Source organism: Perognathus longimembris, chromosome 24, assembly GCF_023159225.1.
Source record: "Perognathus longimembris pacificus isolate PPM17 chromosome 24, ASM2315922v1, whole genome shotgun sequence".
Taxonomy (NCBI): domain Eukaryota; kingdom Metazoa; phylum Chordata; class Mammalia; order Rodentia; family Heteromyidae; genus Perognathus; species Perognathus longimembris.
In genome coordinates this window covers 2,296,033-2,322,079 of record NC_063184.1, presented here as the reverse complement: position 1 = coordinate 2,322,079, position 26,047 = coordinate 2,296,033, and the positions used below count along the sequence as shown (strand labels likewise).

Genomic DNA, 26,047 nt, shown 5'->3' with positions numbered 1-26,047 from the left:
GCTTTAGGGTGGGCAGGTCGGGGGCATCCCGTGTCCCATGTCCCTGTCTATCCTTCCGGCTTATGTTCACTCGTGGGATTCCAAATGCCTCTAACTTCCAGTGGACCGTAACAAGGATCACCGGACCAAAACAAGGCTTTTCATCTTCAAAAGAATCCAGACGTAGTATGGAAGTGGAGAACACCAGGGCCACTGTGGGGAGGGTGCAGCAAGGCCCAAAAGCAGACATGATGGGGCCTGACCACCTGACAAGAGACAGCAGCCAGAATCCAAGTCCACCTCCACTCGTCACTTCTGGGGTTCAGGGGAAACACCTGCTGGGAGGGGTCCCTATCGGCACCTCACCATCTCCTCATCGTTGTCCTAACAGACACTCATGTCATCCTGTCACACCACACTCCCTCATTAGACCGAAAGCTCCGAGGCCTCGCAGCCTTGGTTGCGCAGGTTAGCCTTCCTGTTGAGCTCCTCTCTGAATAGAGATACCATCTAGTTTTTGCCTCTGTGAACGAACACACACACACACACACACACACACACACACACACACACACACACACACACACACACACCCTTCCTGCTGGAGCACACACAGCCCAGACACCTGTGCACCTGGCCATCCAGGGAACAAGGACTCACCCAATGTTGATATGCTTGTTGTGGCAACTTGGTGGTTAGTGACCAACTTAGGGCCAGCAAATCGGTAGGCCCGGAAAAGCACCAAAGGTATGGGGAGGATGAAGAATGGTCCCAAGCAAAGGTGAGAGTTTACACAGGGAGTATTATCCTCGGGAAGGAGCAGCACGCAGAGTCCAGGCACTCAGAGAGCTCCAGGGCTCTGGAGGGCAGGAGGCGTGGGCAAGGATACATTCAAGAGCAGTTCTCACAGGCCATTTCCTCATCTGTCAGCAGTCCTTACTGCCAGTCCTCACAGCCTGCCCACGCGATCCCACGTGATAGGCCCATAAAACTGCCACCTTCACAGCAGTGCTAGTGCTTTGTTTTGTTAAATATAATAAAAGCTCCAATAAAAAAAAACCCAAAAGCAATACCACTGACTCCATTGACATGCTAGCTTCAATACACTGTTAGTCTAGATTGATACCGTGGCCTCTAATATTTGGGGGTGAGAACCTTTAAACCTTTACACTCAATCTTAATCTGTAATGAGTTTCTTTTCAATTTTTTCCCGTTTTTCCAGTCAGCTGCAGACTGGCCTACTTGTCAGCAGACCTCCTGGCCATCCCGAAAATAATTCTAAGAGAGTATGATATAGAATGAATTTTTTTTATATTAAATAGAAAAAACTGAAGGGCTTGACAATGTATATAGTTAGGTAAAGGACTACTGAAGAGAGATGTTGGGTAAACAGGAAATATGCAGTCAATGCACGCCAAGGAGAAGCCGATGTTGCTATTTGTCTTACATTTCCTCTAGGGATGTGATTCTGACAATGTGCCTTCTGAAAGAAAGGGAATGTCTTTTCCCCCTTTTGAACGTGTACATGGAAATGGATTTAAATTAAATGAAAAGACACTATACCATCAACTAAGACTGTTGAGAGACAGCCAGAGTATATTCACATACCTTCTTTACTTTTGTATTTTGAGGTGGTTTTACTCTGACTGGTATGCTGCTTATAAAGTCATTTGTTCAGAAATTTACATTATACGATTTAAAAAGTATTTATATAATAAAGTAGCACTAGTTTTGTGTATCTGTGATGTCAAGACAGATCTAAGAATATAACTGAAACCTATGAATTTTTTTTTGCCAATCCTGGGGCTTGAACTCAGAGCCTGAGCACTGTCCCTGGCTTCTTTTTGCTCAGCGTTAGCACTCTACCTCTGGAGCCACAGCGCCACTTCCAGCCTTTTCTGTGTATGTAGTATTGTGGAATTGAACCCAGGGCTTCATGCATGCTAGGCAAGCACTCCACCACTAGGTCACATTTCCAGCTCTATGTACCTATAGATACATGTGTGTTTTTCTAGAGCATGTTCAAAGCCTTCATCATCCTCTAAAAAGGACTCATAACCCCACTGTAGTATGGTTAGTGATGTTTCAAACCTTGAATCCTATGAATGCTTCATAATGCTTCATACCTATGTTTTCCTTTGTAGATGACCTGTAGTTATCACAGGTGGGGAGGACAGAAAATATAAACTAAGGCGGATCATATTAGTGAGTTTGTTTTACTTTCTTAGAATCGCCTCTTGTGCCCTAGGAAAATTTCAACAGCTATACCTTACTTCAATTCATTTTTATTCTTAAAGTTCAAGTAGTAGCTAGGTGCTGGTGGCTCATGGATGCAATCCTAGCTACTCAGGGTGCTGAAATAGAAGGATCCATTTGAAACCAGCCAGGACAGAAAAGTCTGGGAGACTCATCTCCAATGAAATACCTTAACACACAAAAAAGCTGAAAGTGGGGCTGTGGCACCAGTGGTAGAGCACCAGCTCTGAGCAATGAGCTAAGGGACAGCGTGTAAGACCTGAGTTCAGGCCCGAGTACACACTGGGCATGGGTGGGGGTGGGGGAAGAGGGACAGGGAGACGGGGAGGGGAAGGGAGAGGGAGAGGGAGAGGGCACTAAGACTGAAAATTAAGTATACTAGTGAAGGAATGTGAAACTCATGTTCCCAAGATAAGAATTTACAAGTGGCACATATTAACCATGTATAATTTGAGCTAACCCAGGAGTGAATTTAAATGCAAACAGGTTTTGAAATTTGGTAACTACTGCCCTCTGGGTATTTAGAAACTGAAGACGTCATTTCCTTACCAGCAAAATTATATGGACTGCTGTCTTTCCTTGTACTCTGATTTCTGAATGTCAAATAAACAAGAAAACAAAAGACGAATCTCTAGTTTCATTGATCAGAAAGCCAATACTGTAGAAAGATCCAGCTCTTGTTTTTAATAAAAAAAAAAAGATGCAACTTTAAAAGATGGTAAGTACTTGTAAGATGTTATATAGGGCAATTACATTATTGTTACTCTTTGTGGAGAATCTAGGTGATTTGGGGTTGTGAAGCATTTAACCCAAATATCCATATATTTTCTTTCTTTTTTTTTTGTGCTGGTACTAGGACTGGAACTCAGAACCTGAACACTTTTCTTTAGCTTTTTAGTTCAAAGCTAGCACTCTGCCAACCTGAGCCACAGCTACTCTTCGGCTTTTTGGTGGTTAATTGGAGATAAAGGGTCTCATAGATATTTTTTTTTTGGGGGGGGGGTCTGTTGTGAGGCTTGAACTCGGGGCCTGTGGGTTATCCCTGAGCACTCTACCACTTGAGCCATAGCACATTTCTGGTTTTGGAGTGGTTAACTGGAGAGTCTCTTGGCTCTGGACAGCGATCTTCAGCCCTACCTGAGTAGGTGGGGTTCTAGGCATGAGCCACCGGTGGGTGCCTGGCTGATCCTCAGGGTCTATATCCATATTGAGCCTTTTAGCTTAGATGTTGTTTTTGAGAGAAGCTCTTTCTAACGTCATCAGAACTAAACTCAAACTGATCATCCCTCTGCCCTGCATCCTTCCTAGTTGGGATTACAGGTGTGTCCTACCTCAGCATGCTTCACACGCTCCCTTCCTGCCGCTCCTGCCGCAGGGGGGCGGGTAAACCAGGGTGTCCAGCCCTCCTGTGGAAAAGGATTATTCTCCTAGTTTCTAAAATCTAAGGACATAAAACTGAGTGAATTTGAGTGCATGCATTCAGTAAACCTTAGGACTGTATTCGTATACTTGACATCATTTTTAACTATGTGAACTTCTCTGATTTCTAATCATCTCAAACTGAACCATGGGGAAGAGAACAGAAGACATTTGGAGATTTAAGTTGGGTGGAGCAGCCAGGGATTCTGACACAACACAAATGACTTTGTAACCTTAAAACCATGTATTCATTATCACAAAGGATAACACAGACATAAATTTCCTCTTCAGGCTGTACCTTTTAATTTGGAGATCTAATCACTCAACTTCAGATGTACTACACTTTGGTAACACATTATGTATTTTAGCATGCTCCAGTCTGATTAGAAATAAATCCAGATTATCTTAATAGAGCATATTCAAGATACCTTCTGTACACACTTTATAGTTATGTCAAAGAAAGCGGCCAGCAAAAACTGAGGCTTATTTCACAGGTCTGTTCTGCCATTCCCTACCAACTCCACTGTCTTTGAAATAAACATTTCCATATTCATATGTGTGCTTTACACACACATTTATAGGTGGTCACAATTTAAGCACTGTATTAGAGAGAGAAATATACTTTAACATCAGTAGTTGGGAGGTCTAGCAATTGTGAATCTTTGAAAATTAAGTGGGTTGGTAAGATCTCATGATTCTGGCAGTGACCCAGCAGAGCTGTGCCTTTACTGAAAGAATTCTGTAATAAAACGAGATTTTACATGCCGAAACAAAATATTTCAAAACGTCTTTCTGATGATTGCTGATTTTTGTGATCATTTGTGGAATTTAACCCCCCACCCCCCTGCCATGCATAAATGTTCCCATGTAATGTTATAAGTTAAGTTTGGGGTTAACCTCAGAACAATTACATTTTAAGTCATTCTTTTAATGAATACTTTTGATTTGTTTCCTTTAAGAAGAGATCCAAGTCCTGAAAAGACTTTAAGGCTATGAATCCTTTAATTGCACCATGAGGCAAACTTTAAAACAAGAGACTCAGGAGTAATCTGCTACCTCTGTGAAGACCTCTGAGCAAGTAAGGGAGACTGGTTTCTCCTCAGCTTCTCCTACTCCTCCCATCAGCGGTGACATCTGCTGGGTATTGGGACTAAACTACTAGAGAAAAAAAAATCTTTTTTAATGGAATAAGTTTATTATAATGATGTGATTGGGAACCTAAGGACTGGAATTGTATCGAGCCTCAGAGGGCCACCTGGAATTATCAGAATTCCTCATTCGCTCATAGATCTCACTCTAACACCTAAGTGATTCTTTGTATTTCAGGGAATAACTGGGATCATGTGTTCCCCCAACTTCACTAGGTCCTCTCTTCCTAGATGAGAGGAAACACTACCATGTTTTACAGCCCACAGCTTGAGCCACCACGAAGTCCTGATTTTTTTATCAGTTTCTGTGACCACAAATCCTACAGAACATCTCTGTTTGGCCTGGTCCATATGGTTGGGAAAGGGGTACATATAAAGTCAAATCAGGGTACTTCCTCTGTGTATATGCGTGTGCGCACATGTGTATTGTAAGCACACTGAGATGACAAGGCAACTGTTGTTTTTTAAATGAAGACGGGGGGGGGGGGGGGGGGGGGGGAGGCTAGTGATCTGAGCCTACCTGATGGTTTGTGGCTCCAGGGCAGACTTTTTCTGCACTTCTCTGTGTATATCAATTTGCACTGCTTGGGCTTCCTCTTACCCTCAGTTTAGGTGACACATGGCCTCAAGGAGGAGCGCTGAAAGGCAGCACTTAGGAAGCCATGCCCAGCAGTGCCCACTTCCCCAAGTTAGTGTGTGGCATGTAGCCCGGAGGCTGGCTCCCCTCCCCTCATTCTACAACAGATTTCCAGGCCACAGAGAGCAAACACACCGGGAGGAGAAGGTTGAGAAACCCCAAGGGCTGCCAATCCACTTCAGACAGTCAGAAGAGAAAGCAATCAGAAACTCTGTGTTTTATTTTGTTGAGTAGTGTCTGGAGCTATGAGTAGCCAATGGATTACAAAGTTCAAATGGAGAGCTCTTTAGTTTAAATCTTTAGACAAATTTTACTTGGAGACAATCTCTAAGTTCAATTAGAGGTGTGTATGTAAATAGAAGTGCACACTGACGGGGCTTAAAAAGAGGAGGAATAGGTGGGCACCAGTGGCTCGCGCCTGTAATCCTAGCAACTGAGGAAGCTGAGATCCGAGGGTCAGAATTCAAAGCCAGCTCAGGAAGGAAAGTGCATGAGATTCTAATCTCCAATTAACCAGTAAACCCCCAAAGTGGAGCTATGGCTCAAGTGGCAGAGCACCAGCCCTGAGTGAAAAGGCTAAAGAATGGCTCCAGTCTTGAGTTCAAGCCCCAGAACTGGCACCCAAATAAATATTTAAAACTTAAAAAAAAAGATGTATTTTGAAACAGGGAAAGTTTAGAAAACGCCGACTTCATGCTGTAATTCTCCTGAGTGGAAGAAAGATGATTTGCAAAGTTTCACAACAGATCCACCCCACTTGCTCAATTTTCTTTCTCAAAAACAGGAGAAAGGGAAAACAGGAGACTGAAATTAGTAGTGAACATCATTAGGGGAGAAAATAATCCTTTCTATGAAATTTTTAACTATAAAAAAATTCAAGCTCAGTGTGTGTGACTCACTCCTGTTAGCTACTCAAGAGGCTGAGATCTGAAGATTGTGCTTTGAAGTCAACCTGGGCAGAAAAGTCCTTGAGATTTTTATCCCCAATTAACCACTGAAAAGCTGGTAGTGGAGCTGTGCCTCAAGTGGCAGAGTGTTGGCCTTGAGTAAAAAAGCAAAGGGACAGTTCTCAGGGCCTGATGTCAAGCACCAGGACTGGCACCAAGCAAACAAACTAACATGACAGCAAAGAGAATAGTACACAGTCAGGTCCCACTCATCTGCTACTCAGTTAACAATAATTAATTCCTCATTCTCAATACTGCATGGAATTTAGAAAAGACTACTTAGAGGAGTTTAAAATAGAAACAGTATGCTGTATAATACAGCTAGTATCTAAAGATGTCTCTTTTTACCATTTATGTTCAAGAAAATGGATCATGTCCTATTATATTTTCCTAGATTCTTTATTTTGCTAACAACATCTCCATGGCATTATTTAATATGTTCCTTTGTGTCTCATATTTCCTGTAAACTTGAAGTAAGTCCAGAGGCTTGAGAAGGCTCAAGCTAGATTTTCTCTCTGAGACAAAAGTCTTGCTGCATTGTCCTGGCTGGCTTTTGACTTGCCATCTTCCTGCCTCTGCCTCCTGAGAGCTGGCATTACAGATGTGTGACACGAACATCTGATGGTGTTTCACTAAACAAATACCTCATAGATGATGCGGAGATGAATATAATGTCTGGCTGCTTCTCTTTTTCCGGCTTAGCAATCACTTAAGACTATCCAGGTCTTATTTCATTAAGGATTACAAAACTGTTCATTGTATTTATTTATTCATTCTTTATTACATGCGATATATTTTAAAAGAAGTTTTACCTCCCCTTCCTGACACATCTTAGATAAACGCTAGCATCCTATTCATCCCCTCCTACTGCCTTACATTTCTTGCTTCTCAATCTGTTCTAGAGATCACTTCCTGCTCTGAGTGGAGCTATTTCTCATCTTTTTGCAGCTGCATAGTTTATCCAACCTCGTCCCAAGTGATGGACATTTGAGATGTTTCCAATCTTTTGTTCTATTTTCATTTTAAGATTTATAATCTGGCAAAGACTTAAGAGAGTCAAGTAGGACAAAAAGCCAAATTCCAGGAAAGCAGCAGCTGGTAAGATGTTCCTGTCCACTCAGCGTGGATAGGGTGATCAAACCTTGGCCTTTTCAACCACCATTTATTCAAAATGTTAGGAAAGGGGAGGTCTTGGAAATCACACGTTCTGCCTCCTCTGTCTCCATTTCCCACTCCATTTTTCAAGGCTTCTAGAACACTTTGTCGGTTCTAACCACAGCCTTCCTTCTCTGCATCTTTATGTGGCTTTATACTACAGGAAGCCCCTGGCTTTTCCCCTAAGCTACTGGAGCTAACACAGTCATTGCTTTTCAGTGACCCTCATGGCTGCTGATACTTGTGGTACCTAATGAGGCTCAGTGTGGAACTTAGGTCAGCTCAGATACTGCTCTGAAGTTCTAGAAGCAGCAATCATAGGTATAGAAAAGTGACCCTGCCAACTCAGTCATCTAGGTGACTAAGTCCACTGTGATTCTCCTATTTTGTTTTTATCTTTGTGATGGTTCTGGGGCTTGAACTCAGGAGGTGGACACTGTCCTGGAGCTTTTTCTTCCTCAAAGCTAGTGCTTTACTATTTGAGCCACAGCTCTACTCTGGCCTTTTGGTTAACTTGAGGTGAGAGTCTCACAGACCTTCCTGCCTGGGATAGCTCTGAATCTCAATCCTCAGATCTCAGTCTCCTGAGTACCCAGCTAAGTCCCGTGCCAGGAGTAGCTTCTAATTCTAAACATGCCACAGACATAAATGATGTAGATGTATTATTCTTGGCCCCTGCTTGAGCCTACCTATTGTGATGGCTCATTTTAGGTGTCAACATGACTCAACAAAGGAATACCTAGAGAACTTGGTAAAGGATTAGTTTTGGACCTGTTTGTGAGGGTGTTTCCAAGAGGAGGCTGGTGTGCGTCTGAGTGAACTTAGCAAAGGATAATCTGCCTTAAAGTGTGTGGGCATGAGCTAATTGGTGGAGGCCCAAAGCGGCAAGTCAGTCTCTTTCTCTCTTTGGAGTCAGGATATGTTCTTCTCCTGACTTGGACACGAGGGGCTCTGGGCTTTGTATTCCAGGTCTCAGGCTTCTGAGAGTCACATCACACACTATCATCTTCCCTGGTTCTGAGCCCCTTAGACTTAGGCTAAGTCTCTGCCATCTCAGGATCTCCAGCTTGCAGAAGGCTGGCTGGTCACTGGAATGCTCAGCCTCCACAATCACACGAGCCAATTACCCTCATAAGTCTTTTCTCAACTTTCCCTCTCTCTCTCCATCCTACTAATTCTATCTCTCTCTAGGCTCAGTTCAGCTATATTCTTTCAAAGAATGGATCTACTCTCATGTATTCAAGTATCACTTTTCTACAAATTCCTATGGATAATGTATCTTTAGCTCAGGCATCTCTCTGGGCACCCTATGATTCAAATTGTTCAACATTAAGTGTGTCACTTTGATATGAAGACTGGCTTCCTCACCTCATTTTGAGAATCACCTACATTTGAATCGACTGTAATACATTTGTTTTCTGTTGCCCTCTACCACTTAAATGTGACCAGGTCTCTTCTGGACCAGATGTTTATTTACCTGCAGATGTGACAACTTAACAGTGGCACTCCTACCCACATGGAGATGAGTTAAGGTTTGGAAAGATAAGCTCCAGAGGCTCACACCTGTAATCCTAGCTACGCAGGAGACAGAAATCTGAGAATCATGCCTCAAAGCCAGGCTGGACAGAAAAGTCCATGAGTCTTTTCTCCAATTAGCAAAAAACGAGAAGTGGTGGTAGAGCACCAGCCTTGAGGGACAAAACCAAGTAAGAGAGTGAAGTCCTGAGTTCAAGCCCTAGTACTAGCATGTACACACACAGGATATAAGAGGAGAGGAAAGTGAAATAAAGAACATATTCACATGAAAACTGGAAGAAGGTTGGAGTCAGGACAGGCAAGAGTTCATGGAAGCTACGAATTGTATTGGGCAAGAAGAAATGTGTTGGTGAAATCAGCTGAGCAGAGTACAGAGAAGGGAGCCGCAGACTGCCAGTGTCCAAAGAGGGAATTAGGACTGAGGTGGTGGAGGCATGAGGTGCGGCTCTGCTGGGTAGCAAGAAGGAGACAGGCTGTAACCTGACAGTAACAATAATCTAAAGACAATCTGAAAAGGAGTACACTAGCTAAAAGTGGTGTGACACAAAACGTTATTTTCAGAGTTAATTTTTAATATCCTGAGTTCTCTCCTATTCTAATTTCAAGTCATTTTGGCCTTCATATTCTGACATGTGTACTTGTAGAGCTCAATGCAGTAGCAGCTCAGAGTTGAGTAGAATAACTAGAATGGTAACATTAAGTTCTCCTCCAACATCCAATGCTCAGGGTCACAGCTCCTGTCCCAATAGACAGTGCTCCCCAATGCACACTAGCAACCCAATCACAGCACAATTCTGAAGGAAGCTTTAGATTGTCTCTATTGCTGAATAATTTCCTTTCATATTCCCATTTTATTTGCTTTACCTTAAGTCGCCCTCTAATGAGGCTGACATCTACTACCGCTGATTATATGAAAGCTAAAGTGTTGTTAAACATTCCTGAAAGCCCTGCTTCCAATTTTCAGGAGGAAATTAAATAATGTATAAATCAAATACTGGGCCCAAGCCCAGACAACTGAACATCGTTTTGTCCTTTCAAGGCAAAGAGGAAGTGTCTGCTGTGGTAGGGACATGCCAAGAGAAATAAGCTTAACCTCTGCTGCATGTGAAAGTGATTTCAGATAATTGGGGTGTCTGTAGATGGGTTAAAAATGAGACCACATACTAGCCCGAACTTTCCATGCATGCAAGTAAAAAAAAAAAAAGTATCAAGATCTAACACCCATCTTAAAAACAAAATATGTCAAGAACAGGACATACCCTTCAAAATTCTACTTAGATGGGAAAGCATGAGGAAAGTGAAAATAAAACGGGAAATGAAACTGTATTGCCTTTACTACTGGCTCACAATTTGATTTCTTTGTAACTGTAATCTCTAAGCTCAAAATAGGGGCGGGGAGGAGAGAAGAGAGAAAGGTGACAAGGTAGGAGACAGAAGGAAAATTTATGTGTGTGAATGAAGATGTAGGATAGTAAAAAAACAAAAAACTTTAGATCAGGAGTGGGCAAACCGTTTTTATAATTTGCTAGATTTTCTCACTGTTCATGTCCTGCACCAAATGGTATGTTTAGTACAACCTGGTGACCCTATGTTGACACGTGACCATCCAAAGCCCATAGTTTCTAGTAGATCTCACTCTTGATGATGTGTAGTCTGTACACATTATTAGTTTCACTCTCTCTTAAGACTTTTAATACTGGAACAAATACTTTAGAGAAGCAAAGGAATGACTTATCTTGGATCATAGTTCAAAGGGCTCAGTACATGGGTCAGCTGGCTTCATAGCCCTGGGCTATGGAAATGGAATGGAAAAGCAACATGGCAGCAGGAACATGTGACAGAAGAGGCTGCCCACCTTATGGTGGCCAGGAAGTACAAAGGCAGCCAGGAAGGGGCCAGGGACAAAACCTACCTTTCAAAGCAACACTTGCAGTGACTTCTTCCAGTCATGGCCTAATTCTTCTGTATTCACTGTTATGAAAGAGCAAATATGAACTGGATAAGGTGGCTCATGCCTCTAATCCTATTTATTTGACAGGTAGAGATCAGGAGGATTGCAGTTTGATGCCAGCATGGTCAAAAAGTTTGAGAGGTCCCATCACACCAACAAAAATCTGGGTGCAAGCCTGTTCTCTCTGCTACACAGAGAGCAGAGATGGAGAATTGTGATCTTGGCTGGCTGGGCAAAAATGAGACCCTACTGGAAAAATAATGATGTGCAAAAGGGCTGCAGGCATGCCTCTAGTGGTGGATTGCTGGCCTGGTTATATGCAAGGCCCTGAGATCAAACCACAATAGTTCCAAACAAATTATCTGCTTGCTAATATAGAAGACAGAATATTCAAGTACCATTTATCTTAGAAGGAAAACATCCATTAACTTTGCAATTACTGACAAAAGCCATGATGAAAACAGATCCCTAACATTTTTTCCCTTTATCCAAAAAAGTTCAAAAATTTACCCACAAGCATTGAGCTCAAAGACACCTTACAATAAATAAAAAGCAGAAGCTACTGTGACCAAGAATGTAAATTTCTATAACAGAATCTTAACCAATATATCAAAATGCCACTAAAAAATAAAGAAAAGTAGAAATACTAAGATCTGAAGATACATTCTACCAGCTGATATGTCATTGCTAGTGTCTCATGACTACCAGAGCAAGTAATCGCTTTTGATCACTGTGGTAAACAGTAGTGCTGCCCTGTAGTAATGCTGTCTCCGAATCCCTGCAGACTGAGCACATGTCGTGTTACATGGCGAGGGAACACTAGCATTAGAGATGGAATTAAGATTGCTAAGCACTTGATGTCTTACCACTGGAGTATTATCCTGAGTTATCTGGATAGGTCTATTATAACCAGAAAGTGCTTTAAATGTACAACAGGAAGCCAGGCACCAATGGCTCACACCTGTAAGTTTAGCTACTCAGGAGGCTGAGATTTGAAGACTGCAACCTGCAGCCAGATTGGACAGATAAATCCATGAGATTCTTAACTTCAATTAACTGCCAAAGTGGGAGGCAGGGAGAAGGGAGCTAAAAGTGGAGGTGTGGCTCAACTGGTAAAGTGCCAGCCATGAACAAAAAAGCTAAGAAAAAGCACCCAGGCCTTGAGGTAAGTCCAAGACTTGAAGCTGCTGGTTTTGAGAGAGGAGAAGGGAAAGGGGCCAGCAGTCTCGGAATGCAGGAATACTCAAGAAGCTAGAAAAAGGCAAAGAAATAAGCTCCTTAAAACGAGCACAGCCTTGTTGATTGCAATAGGAGATAACAATCAAATGTCTATTATTTCTATTAAAAAATGTATAACTTTATCACCTGAAGATAGTAATAGTAAAAGTCAATTATTGGCCAGGCGCCAGTAGCTTATGCCTGTAATTCTAGCTACTCAGCAGGCTGAGATTTAAGGACTGTGGTTCAAAGCCAGCCTGGACAGGAAAGACCATGAGACTCTTATCTCCAATTAACCACCCAAAGTGGTGCTATGGCTCAAGTGGTGGCAAGCCTTGAGGTGAAGAGCTCAAAGTCAGTGCCCAAGCCCAGAGTTCAAGCCCCTCTACTGACTAATAATAATAATAATAATAATAATAATAATAATAATTGGAGGCTGAGTACTGGTGGTTCACACCTATAATCCTAGCTACTCTGGAAGTAGAGATCTGACTATCATGGTTTGAAGCAAGTTCAGGCAGAAAAGTCCATAAGACTCTTATCTATTAACCAGCAAAAAGCCAGAAGTGGAGCTGTGGCTCAAGTGGTGGAGCACCTGCCCTGGAAGAAAGAGTTAAGGGACAGCATCTAGGCCCTGAGTTCAAGTACTAGAAAAAAAAAATCAGTAAAACAGCTACCACTGATAAAACACACTACATGTGTGAATTCTACTCTTCATAATACCTGTGAAAGTCTTACCACTGTGTCATTTCAGTCTCAGAGGGAACCACAATGCTGCTTAATGTATTAAAGCTGATAACTGCACGATCGTCACCAGCTCTAGGAAATGCCCCTGCCAGGGATTCTCCCCCAACGAGTCTTGGCCCTCACCGTACCCCAAAATGCCTCTGCAGTCTCCCAAGACTGCACTGCCAGTCTTGTGTGTGGCAGCTCCTCTGCAGCACACACTACACAGGACTTCACGTTCCACTCACTTTCCTGTCCCCGACGAGATCAGTCATCAAAATAAAACCCTGGTAAGACGACATTAGGAAATAAGGAGCAATCCAGGCAACTAGCCTTGATCCCAAGTTCAAGCCCCATGACCAACACCACCACCAACAACAACAAAGAGGAGAGAAGACTACCAGAAGTCCCTTTGTAGGACCCTCCGCAGTTCTCATTGTAGGCCCCTCAAATCACAAAGGGTTTTACACAATGTAGCCATGTTGTATTGTTTATATTTAATTGGAACACATAAAATGAGGATGGCAGAACAAAGGGGACAAGGGTAAAAAGGTATGTGTGCAGAGAACACAAAAGCAAACAATTCAATCAAAATACCAACCGTTTCCAGAACACTTGGATACGAAGATATATTTGTACAACTCAAGTAACAACAAACCTGCTTTATCACGCAGTGATTGAGTCAGAGTTGTATTCCAACCCATCAAGTCACTTCCTTTGGGGTTCTACTTATGAAAATTTATGACCATCAGTAAACCTGACTTTGAGCAAAATATTCCAGATGGCAGTGTTGCCACAACTCTGGTAAGAGAGATAGCTGGTTCTGCATTCTGGACATTTCTCTCATGTTCATCTGCAAAACAACTACATCTTCTCATTACCAGATGGGCTCTCCAAACACACAGGCTATTTAGTGTGGGGAGTATAATTATCATTTCCAGATTAAATCAGTGCCTTTAGCACTTGTACTACAGAATTGGGTAACAGGATGTGATAGGGTTTAAAAAACTATAAACTCTTTTATACAATCTGGATCGTGCCCATGTTTGTGTGATCCAAAGTTGTTATCAAGCATCAGAAATCATACCCATGATAAAAAGTCTCTTAATCTCCCAATTTGTGAAGCACCTGGCACCCATTAAATGTCACTACAATTCTAATTCCAGGATGCTATAGGGAGGTCTCAAATGACTCCTGAAGGCCTATGTGTTAGAAGGCACTACTGGGAGATCTTTAAGTCACTGAAGGTGTGCCCTTTAGTACAAGATGACCTGGCCCTTTTCCTTTTTGTCTCTTTTGGCCTCCTGGCTATCAGGTGAGTGGTTTTGCTCTGCCATATGCCCTGCCAGGATATGGTGTCTTGCCACAGGCTCAAAAGCAACAAGGTCAATTAATCAGGGACTATAAACTCCCAAATCCCGTGAGCCTCTGCTCCCAGCCTCTGCTAGTATTATAGACATGAGCCACAAGCACCTGACTCAGATTAATTCTTCCTGAAAATAAACAGAAGCGTAGATTGCTGAGTGGGCAAGAAATCAACAATAAGTTAGAGTAGAAGCTTAACTTGAGTAAAAATGTTGAATGGACAAGACTTTTGATGCAGACAGGCCTGGAAATAACTGTAATTTTATAAAGCCAAAGCATTAGAGTCATCTGTCCCTTCAGTTCACTCATTCCTGTATTATTGTCGAGAAAAACAGCATTAAGCTATGACAAAAACTTTCACCAGCATGTGGCCATCTACACATACAAAGCCTCTCCTTTCTCTTTAAGTAATACATCTGTATTAGATATAATTTTCTATTCAAAGAAACAGGGAAAATTAAACATCTCTTGACAATTACAGGTACCTCAAATCCGGTATTTTTTTAACTTTAAAAGTATGAATTTCGGTTTCCTATTTAACAAGAGGGGTCAAACTCCTTGCACTGGGGTACACATAGTACACAGCAAAACAAATAAACAAACACTGCCCCCCCACACACACAACTAAAACACCTTAAATCGGTCATTCTGTACAACATCTCTACTGCGGTTCACTGTATGAGACTCACCAGGGACAGCAACCCGCCCCAGCTTCTCAACTCTCCTGACCCCATACACGCAATCATTCCGTATGTCACTTACTTCTTAATTTACAAGGCTGGGGCCCCTTTCTTCTAGTTGGAAGCAAAATCGTTCTTTGTGCCACTGACTCCAATCCTCTGTGAGCTCTACCCATTTTTCCAGATTTTTTTCTCAAATGTCTTTGCTCAGATCTTTCTAGTGAATTCTCCTTTGAGACCTCAAAATATATCCAAGTCTTTTCCATCCTATCCTCTTCCTCATCACCTCATTACTTGCCAATTAATTTTTTCCCTCCCTCTTTTTTTTCCCTCTCACTTAAATTTCAAAAGTGATAGCTACAGTAACATGTTTTGTTAGTTGCTATAATCATTTTTTTGCTGGCTTCCTGAACAAGTGCTATGTAAGCTGTGGGGAAGGATAAACCCTTTCCCCTTGGAAGCTACCGACGCTCTTGGACCAGGCGCCATTCTTATGTCCTCACTGAACCTTGGACAGTCACACAGGGCTGGACCTCCAACCATAAATTCAAAGAGAATACAATGTGGTCCATGAGAAACAGTTAAAAGCAATTGCCATGGGAAAATAAAAAGGGAAAGTCCATATGCATCTCTTTCTCTCTTTACTCAGCCTGTGACTTTCTCTATGAAAAATATAAAATAGGAAGATTACAATACTCTTATTTTACTTTTTGTGTCAATTTTAACTAAAAAACATGTATTAATACAACTGACTGAAATGTTGCCTGTTAAGAAGAAAACATATCATCTTTATATGTGATAAGTTTACAAGGCATGATCAATGTATACACAGAGCTGCAGTTAAACATACATTTTTAGTTCATATAGTAAGTAAATTAAATTTTCAAATACCTATAAAGATATTTAGACCCCTTGGAGATTAGACTACACCTGGAATAAAGAAAAAACTTCAAAATTAAAAAAAAGAGGAACACACACACACACTAATTATTATTGTTTTGCCAGTCCTGGGGCTTGAACTCAGGGCCTGAGCACTGTCCCTGGCTTCTTTTTGCTCAAGGCTAGCAGTTTACCACTTGAGACACTTCTGGCTTTTTCTATATATGTGGTGCTGAGGAATCGAGGCAAGCACTCTACCACTAGGTCATATTCCTAGCCTCCACAAATTATTATTGAAGTCCATTTGTACTAATTTTCATATCTAAGAAGGCTTGTTTGAGCTATTGCATTTTTATAGATCCTGGTAGGAAGTAAAGCTAATCAAACTAAATTTTTTTTTTGTCTGTCCGTCTCTATCTCTCATCTATCTAGTCAGTGCTGGCGATGGAACCCAGAGATAGGGCAGAGCTAAATCCCCAAATCCTAAACATAACTCTTGGGGTATTTTAGGTGAATTAAAAGGTACAAAGGGGCTACTTTTACTACTCTAAAAGAATATCTTGTCCAAATGGCAAAAAAAGTTTTTAAGTATTTATTTTTGCATTGTAAAATAAAGAGAAAATAATTTATTCATGATTTGGAATTTTCACAATATCAATTTCCTAAACAATTTCTTTTCTAGTAGAATCAGAGAACCAAGTTTCCAAGGGGTTAGATTCAGTATTTTTAAATTAATGAAACTTATATAAAAAGAAAATAGCTGTATGCAATGATGCTTTAGCTACAGAATATACTAAAGTAAGGATATAGACAAGTTTGTAAACAAACACCAGTTTACATTTTTTTTTTTTTTTTTGGCCAGTCCTGGACCTTGGACTCAGGGCCTGAGCACTGTCCCTGGCTTCTTCCCGCTCAAGGCTAGCACTCTGCCACTTGAGCCACAGTGCCGCTTCTGGCCGTTTTCTGTATATGTGGTGCTGGGGAATCGAACCCAGGGCCTCGTGTATCCGAGGCAGGCACTCTTGCCACTAGGCCATATCCCCAGCCCACCAGTTTACATTTTTGAGAAGGAAAATATGTATCTTTAATAATGAAAAACTAAAAATAAGAGATTACAGGTGCTTATAAAGATAAGCCAGTTGACATAAATGTTATATGTAACTATAAACATAATTTTAATTTAAAGAATTAAGACCAAAAACTAAGTAGCCACATGAGATGTTCATCATTAAGTAAGTCTAAGGCAAAAACAAGAAACATTTAGGTTAAGTTATAGATTTGGTGATTACCAAAAAATATCCTTGAACACTTAAGTATTTAACAAGACAAGCACAACGGAGCTTGTCATGAAGCCTGCCTGCCTAAGCCGAGCCAGTGCGGACGAGAGAACATTCACCTTCATTTACGCCCAGGAGACTGAACACAGGGAGGAAATGGCACCATGGCTCTTATACTTAGATCTTTCTCAATCCAGAGTTTATTTCATGTAGTAAAAAAAAAGTCTTAAGAGAGTTGTCACAAATATTGGTGGCAAGCTTTTTCTATTAAAAGTCAGCTTTCCATCACCTCAGATAATGAAACTAAAGTATGTGACTCTACTAAACCTATGTTAGCGTTAATAACATACTTTGCATATCACTAAAAATAATCATATGTTCTTGAGTTGATAACTTCCCTTGCCAATTTTTATTTTAATACTGAAGGTGGGGAAGCATGTATTAAATGGCTTATACAAGAATTTTGGAGAAACCAACTTGAAAAAAATAGAGAAAAAGAATTTGGAAGAAAAGAAACAAATAAAAAAAAAAAGAAACAAATAGAATATCAAGAAGTTCTATCATCATTACCATGGGCCTAAGTAATTCTCCACAGATAGAGATTTACCTTGGATACCAGCCTTGGGGGCTTGATTATTGGACAGGTCCCAACTAACATACCTTTCCTATAAAGGGGCTTCCATATTTGGTTCTAAAATACTGTATTAAATTTGTTGCTAACCAGCTTTTCATTCAACATCTACTTCCTTTCTGACTAATGCTTCTTGTAAGCTGACAGCAGTTTTAAACATCTGCCAAGACGTCAGTAAAACAGGTATGCCGGCACAAGGTGTTCTGGTGAATGAATGCTTTGGTGTAAACATCCTATCTAAAATAGCCCTTAGGTAAGCTGAATTAATGCACTTTGCCAATTTAAGCAGAAGTTATAATGAACTGTAACATACGTTTACTCTCCTAACAAAGAGAGTTTAAGGAAAAAGTCCACTGCTACATTATTTCCATTTTATAATAGTTTTTATCTAAATACCTTTCAAATGAAAGACACTGACCTTGGCAGGCAACTATTCTTAAGGATGCTCAAAAGCAGAACCACCAAAGAAATCAGGACCTAAAGCAAACAGGATCTGGAATCTCTGAAAGTTGTCCATCTTATTCCATGAAAAATGGTTACAATTTCCTAAGTAGAATTTTAGCAACATCTGAGTTCTTTGCACTGTCAAGAGTTTGTAAGGATCTCACTGCTCTGGTGTCATGATTAGGACCTGTGGGGGTTTAGAAGCAAGCCTTCAGAGGACTATGACCTCAAGATTCCAGGTTTCTAGAAGCACTGTAGGATAAGCATGACCATGTTAATTGTCCTTGCAGGTCTAACCTTAATGGATTCTTAATACAATAATTTATGACAGGTAGAACACACAGATTTTTTTATACCAAAGAGAGGATCATAAAGCTCATATTCCTATTCCCTTATTAGTATTGATTTTTGCTCTGAGGGAGCCTTTTATTTACAAGATAGTTATTTATGGCCAGTAGATAGAGTTTCAGTGAGAAGGTCTCTGCCCCAAAGTGCCCACTGAAAGAAACACATTATATAATATTGCTTGCAGAATATAATCTCCCTGATTTAATAAACTGACGATTCACTTAGGTGTTGAACCTTATGGCAAGTTTAAGGTGCTCATATTGTGTAAACGACATTTTTTTTTTTTTTTTTTTTTGGCCAGTCCTGGGCCTTGGACTCAGGGCCTGAGCACTGTCCCTGGCTTCTTCCCGCTCAAGGCTAGCACTCTGCCACTTGAGCCACAGCGCCGCTTCTGGCCGTTTTTCTGTATGTGGTGCTGGGGAATCGAACCTAGGGCCTCGTGTATCCGAGGCAGGCACCTTGCCACTAGGCTATATCCCCAGCCCTGTAAACGACATCTTTAATAGTCACAATAGAGACCAAATGGGAGAGCCTTGTGGGGACACTAAGACGTGTCTACACAATGGTGCCGGCGAAGGGGGTGGGAAGAGCAGGAATGGAGCTTATGCTCTAGCTCAACTTCGTGCCCTAGTGGCAAGCTGTCACCAGATCCAAGGAAGGAGTATCATTTCCTCATGTGCTGAGAGATGTTTGGTTAGGTAGATAATTGTGTCTTTAGACACAGATGCCACTGAATCTTTGACTACATATCTAACAATAACATTCAATACTGTTTTCAATGGTTCTCCACTGCCTGAAGGAGAAAAGACAGTTGAGATGACATCCAAAAAACTTCATATTTAAGCCTGACCTTTTCCATGCTTCATACCCCCTACTATTTCTACCTGATTCTTTCTTCTGGACATATTTAACCTACATTCTAGACCACACCACTCTCTTTCCTCTAGTTACAGCTACCTTTCTATCCACCAGAAAAACTATTTGGGGATCTCCTCAATATCCATTAAAACTCAGTTCACATATTTCCTGTGTGGAAGGTCCTCTCCCTGAGGGCTACATGCAGATGCCCCCACCTCATTAAGTCTCCACCCAGTTACCTGGGTAACCGGCAGACCATGAGGCAGTTACCTCCCCTTTCCCTGAGGTCACATCCTAATCCACCTGGCCACACCCCTTGGCCCTGTCCTAGATATAAGGCAGGGCTGGGTGGGGGTCGCTCTTTCTCTCCCTTCTCTCTGGCCATGGATCACCTCGGCCACGGGCCAGCAGTTCGGTAATAAACTTTCTTTCCTGCCTGAATATCGTGTGGTGTTCTCATTTACCGGCTACCTACTTTAAAAACCTAACACTGTGAATATCATCTATCCCCATTAGTACAATCTTGTTGTAGCATGCTTCTTTCTGAATATCACTAGATTGTGCCAACTGAACACATTATTACAGAACTTAGTTGTCCATACATCTTCTCTATAAACTCCAAGTTATAGATACCAGGGAAATGAAATAGATGGACAAATAGATAAGTAACCCAAAGTTCCTAGCTTCAAAGCTTATATACTTTCTGGATATACAAACAGGAGAATAAACACAATTACTGTAAAAAGAAATGCAAATACATATACAAACAGTAAAACCATATGTTTAGTTTGCTGTCCCTATCTACAAAAGGACATCTTTCATAAAGGTTTAGAGAGATTAAAGGGAAATTTGACCTTTACAAAACTGTTTCAGAGATGCTTCTGTTGACTCAGAATGTATGAACTGATGATAATCAAGTCTTTCAGGCGGAAGGAAAAAATTTAGGGCCTTGGGCTAACTTAGCTTGCTTGCACTCCACCACTTGAGCCATGCCTCCAGCCTAGCTTTCTGCTGAGTATTCTTGGAGATGGACTTTTCTGCCTGGGATGGCTTCAAACTGTGATTCTAAATCTCACCCTCCTGAGTAGGTATTATTACAGGCCTGAGTCAATGACACTTAGCTGAAAGTACTATTAAAGCCAATATTTGAACTGATAAAATGCCACAAATCACATTATTTATTACAGCAAAACTTGTTACTTATCCTACATGACTGTAAGTATGAGACATTAATTGTGCTGCTGGAGTCCAAGAAGTGCAAATTTAGTCTCTGCCCTAGGGAATCTTTCAGGAGATGAGGTAGATGTTCCTACAAAAGTAGTTGTGAGGACCACCATCCTAGGAGCTAAACAACTAACTTAGAAGCAGGTGCGAAGCTCGGAAGGAACAGTTTCTTCCAGGTGTGGTGATCAAGGTGGCTGGATGACAGTAAGTAGTCATTTCAGTAGGTTGTATAAGAGTATTTTGAAATTCCAGGGTTTGAGGCAGAATTTTAGGATAAAGGCTCAAAAACAGAAAGATGATCCCCAGCAGAAATAGAAGGCTAATTGGTTGGAGAGGCATGTTTCCATGGAACAGTTTAACTTTAGGTAGGCACAGAGGGTCCCAGGCAGCCTGCAAGCAGCTGCTAAGGGCTGCAGTGCCCTGCTTCACACTACAGAAGACCGATACAGGGCCACCAGCCTCTCTCCCAAGGCAGTAACTGGAGAGCTTGAGAGAACGCCAGAGCCAACTGTCCTGCTGGCAGCTCAGTAAGATGTGTTGTTAGGTAGCCTGCTCAAGTTAACAGTGGATTGACCCCATACTCTAATTCACTAGCTCTGATTTCTTGGCTGGGGGATACTGTCACAAGAGACTTCAGAAGCAGGAAGAGCACAGACATTCTAAGTGGCTATAATTGCTCTTCCTGTTTTCACTGTGTGGGAGAGAAAAAAGATGTCCAAAGGAACGTTAATTAGCAAGACAGAGAAGTAATTTAAGGCTTTCCTTTTATTACCTATAACAGCTCAAGCATGATGAACAGAACACTTCTTAAATTAATGAGGCACCCCAAAAGGTGATTTTTAAGCATCAAACTGGCATGAAAACCTTAGCTATTATTAGACCCAGGCTTAGAATACAAAACAGACTCTAAGACCATACAGACTAAGTTTAGATTTGAAAACCTGGCGTGAAATGTATTGAGCTCTAATAAACTACCTTAAATTACAAGAATAATCAGTATACCAGAGTCTTACATTAAAGAAAAGGAGATAAAATAGTAGGTAAATAATTTATCACTTAGATAAATTACCTGGTTACTGAGGCAATACAAAACACATTATCATCTTGTAGCAAAATCAACTTACATTTTAGTGGTGGACATAAATACTGAACTGCTAAGCAGAAAGGGGAAAAGGCAAATCACCTTTGTGAAATGCTATTTATGTGTCAGAATTTGTTTCTTGGTGCTTTTATAGTTATCTCCTTTAAACCTCAAAGCAATTTCTATCATATAAAATATTTTACAAATAAAGAAAACAGGAAATGGCACTTTGACTCAAGTGGTAGAGCACTAGCATTGAGCTGAAGAACTTAGGAACAGCACTCAGGCCCAGAGTTCAAGCCCCATGACTGCCCGAAAATGAAAGGAAGGAAGGAAGGAAGGAAGGGAGGGAGGGAAGGAGGGAGGGAGGGAGGGAGGGAGGGAAGGAGAAAGGAAGGAAAAAAGGAAGCAAGGAAGGAAACACATTTCAAAGAAGTTAAATACCTTGCTGAAGGCCATCCTGGGGGGAAAAAAGGAGCTTGGATGCTACTATGTCTGTTCAACTACAATAGCAAATCTCTTCGACCCACTCCAAATGCCTCTGCTGGAAGTTGAATGAATGTTCAAATGTTGATCTGCTATGACTGTCTATTTACAAAATATATAGTGAATTCCCTGGCTTCCAGGGAGATATAGAAGCCTCTGAGTTCTGATGGGGTTACTACTGGGTAAACTCATCTTACACTGAGAGTCTCTTAAGTTGAAAATGGATTAACATTCCTTGCCTATTGAGGATAGAAACTTAGAATACAGCACACCAGAGAATATCAGTTGTTTCCACTGGTGTGTGTGGCTCCACCACAAGAGCTCAGCCCCTCAAGGGGGACCACCTGAAGCTTGTTTCTACCTGTAGCCTGGGAAAAGATCAAAATCCAAAGTATGTTTTCTACTAAGTATCTGTAACTTGAACCATCAGAAAGTTAAAAGACTGTAAGTCAAGCCATCCTGAACTGAGGACCATCTGTGTCACCAATTCCACTTAATGAGGTAATCACTAAAAGGAAGATAACACCGAAGTGCACATAAAAATTCAACTGTCAGTAAATTCCTATGCAGAGGAAACTACGTATTTTAATCATCATCTCCCTTCCCAAGCACAAGGCAGACAGAGGAATGAGCCCGGTTATGGCTTTCATGTATGCACATTTGTCATGGTTACATTTCCTGTCAGATAAAGGTTTGCTAAAAGTAACCAGTGTAAGTTGATAAAAGACAAATGAATAAAGTGGAATCTTCTAGAAATAACTTAAAAAATAAAAATCAAAGCAACAGAAAACAATAGCCAGAACAAAAAAAAAGGCATATTTCCTCTTCAGCTGAATTCCCATCTACTTTTTAACTGGCAATGGGTCTTTCCATGTATGACTGGAGGCCAAAGACAACAAGGGCGTGGCCGCAGGGCCCGAGTGGCAGGCAGCAGAGGAGGGGTGAAGGACCCTGCCTGAGCAGCCTGGTTTCCAGGAATGCTTGGGCCCCCTTTCTTGGGGGGGTGGGGCAGGCCTGCCCAGGAACTGCCTTCTCCTCACGCCTGGGGGCTGCGGAGGAACTGCCTTCCCCTCATGCCTGGGGCTTCAGGGTGGGTTCACTTCCTGGGATATCATCCTCAGGGAAGGCAAACGGAGACTGAGGGTATGAAGTGTGCTGAGCTTTTGTGCGCTATCTTATACAACAGTGTTCAGTGAGCAAATGAATCACTAGATGAAATGAAAATATTTTCCAACATATCTTTCCTACAATCCCAGTCATTAAAAGTTCCAGCATCATTGCCATCTTAATCATCTTTTGCAACTTTTTAATTAAAAATAAAAATAACAAATGTTCATTACACTTCAACATTTTACTTCTAAAAAACAATCTGAGTGCCAGGAATGTGCTCATCTCCGCTCACCTGGCCAAATTCTTATCCTTATAGCTAAGAGAGCCCAGCAAAGTAAAATTATTTATATCTATTTTTGAATATGTACTATTTCTTGTGAAGACAATTAACTGAAAATTAATTGGGGAGCTCCTCTTGTTTTTCCTCAAGTATAATTGAAATTGTTTTTTCCTTTTTCTTTCAGTTTATCAAGTGTTTGTGTATTCTGACTTAAGGACACAGCCTTAGCTTAGGGAGGAAACAAATAAGAGTTTATAAAGTGGCAAGTTGGACAAGGTAACTGAGTTTGGGGATTTCATTTTACTATTAAAAATATGAAAAGTAATCTTTTAAATACTGTAGTGGCGGCATTTTTATTCTGATGAAAAGACAGGAAAAAAGAGGTCTTATAATTTATCTAAATCTAAGTTTCATCAATTTAACAATTTCCATTTAGCATGCGCATGCGTGTGTGTGTGTGTGTGTGTGTGTGTGTGTGTGTATTTCTGTTTGTACTGGAGGCTGAACTCAGAGTCTGGGTAGCACTCTGCCAAAGCATATGAACCACGGCTGTACATCCAGCTTTTCTGGTGCTTATTTGGAGATAGACTTTGCAGCTCAGCATGGCTTTGAACTACGATCCTCAGATTCGGCCTCCAAAATAGCTAGGATTACAAAAGTGAGCCACCAGACCAACGCTTCAATTTTAAAAATTTAAAAGAAACGATAGCAATTCTTCTAATACTTGTGAAAACTATTAAAAAAAACAACAAAGAAATTAAAAAATGGCAGAGGAGGAGACTAGGATCTAAGGATTGCAGTTCAAAGCCACCTTGGGCAGGAAATTCCACAAGACTCTTATCTCCAATAAGCCACCCCGAAAAAGCCAGATGTGGTGCTGTGGCTAGAGTGCTAGCCTTGAGAAAAAGAATCTCAGGCCTTGAATTCAAGTCCCAGGACTGGCACCAAAAAAAAGGCAGAGGATGGAGGGAGGGAAGACAGAAGGATGGAAGAAATGAAGGGAGAGCAGATAGAGAATAAAAAATGGAGGATACAGGATGGGAGGAGGAGGATGAATGGAAGAATGGAGATGGAGGTTGGAGAATGGAGGACAGAGGTAGTGAGGGAGGAAGCATGGGGCTGAAGGATGGAGGGAAGCAAGATGGAGAGAAGGAAAGAGGACAGAAGATGGAGGAGGAATGCTGCAGGATGGAAAGAGGAAAGATGGGAGGCTGGGGATACAGAAGATGGAGGGATGCAAGTTGAAAGGAAAGAGGAACAGAGGGTGGGAGGGCGCAGGATGGAGGGAGGTGGAGAAGAGAGGAAGGAGGGAGGGAGGGAGAAGAGCAGACACAGGATGAAAGACAAGGGTTGGAGGATGGAGGGAGGGTATGTAGAAAAGAAGAAGGATAGAGGTTGGAGAAGCATGCAAGGAAAGGAAAGGAAGGAAGGAAGGAAGGAAGGAAGGAAGGAAGGAAGGAAGGAAGGAAGGAAGGAAGGAAGGAAGGAAGGGAGGGAAGGGAAGAAAGGCCAAAGAAAAGAAAAATGGTAGGCCAAAGAAATGCATTCAGAAAAGCTGTATAATTACTTAATGAAATTTTATTTTGTAGGCAAGAACACTTGAAGTAAAGGTTTGCTAAGGAGAGAAAAAAATCTATCTGCCATGAGATAAAGCATGCGATTTTCCCAGAGGCCTTGCAGTTCTTGTTCTGAATACATCTTCACAGTTAAGGGAAGATGGATCATTTACTGTTGAGTTGTTCTTTTTTTTTTTTTTTTTGGGTGCTGGTCCTGGGTCCTGGGTTCTGGTCCTGGGCCCTGGGTCCTGGGCACTGTTCCTGATGAGCTTTTGGCTCAAGGCTAGTGCTCTACCACTTGACATACAGCTTCATGTCCGGCATTTTTTGGTTAAAACTATCCTGCCAGGGCTGGCTTTTGGTTATGCTTTGTTTTTCTGGTACTAGGGATTGAGCACCGAGCTTCGGGGATGCTAAGCATGTGTTCTATCCCAAACCACGGCAGCACCGTGAGGCTGGTTATCTTACCTCTGCCCCCGAGTACTTATCCATTTGGAGGACAAGTTCATCCAGGTCCACTTCATTACTGACAGGCATTGAGCGGAACTGCAGGGTGAGTATTTCCTTTCTTGTTGCTCCATCTGGGAGAGGCACATAGATGATTGTGTCAATTCTTCCAGGCCGCATCAACGCCTAGACAGATGGAATAACAAAGCTCAGAATTGACTTCCATATCAAAGGCATCAGGGAGAGGGGACATTCAGTATCACTGGGATCACCCACTGCTGTGTACAATTAGTAAATCAAGCAACTTCCACATGAGATGGATGCCGGCGGCTCACTCCTGTGACCCTAGCTACTCAGAATGCTGAGATCTGAGGATCACCGTTTGAAGTCAACCCAGGCTGGAAAGTTG

General features: G+C 41.6%; 1 protein-coding gene across 2 annotated transcripts in view; it reads right to left on the bottom strand.

Annotated features, from left to right (window-relative positions):
- Spata5 (spermatogenesis associated 5) overlaps positions 1-26,047 on the bottom strand; it is a 141,350-nt gene that overhangs the window by 6,977 nt on the left and 108,326 nt on the right. For both annotated transcript variants that reach the window (XM_048333709.1, XM_048333710.1), the window contains one exon: positions 25,660-25,824. In XM_048333709.1, the coding sequence (XP_048189666.1) occupies positions 25,660-25,824 (165 nt within the window). The remainder of the gene's footprint in view (positions 1-25,659; positions 25,825-26,047) is intronic.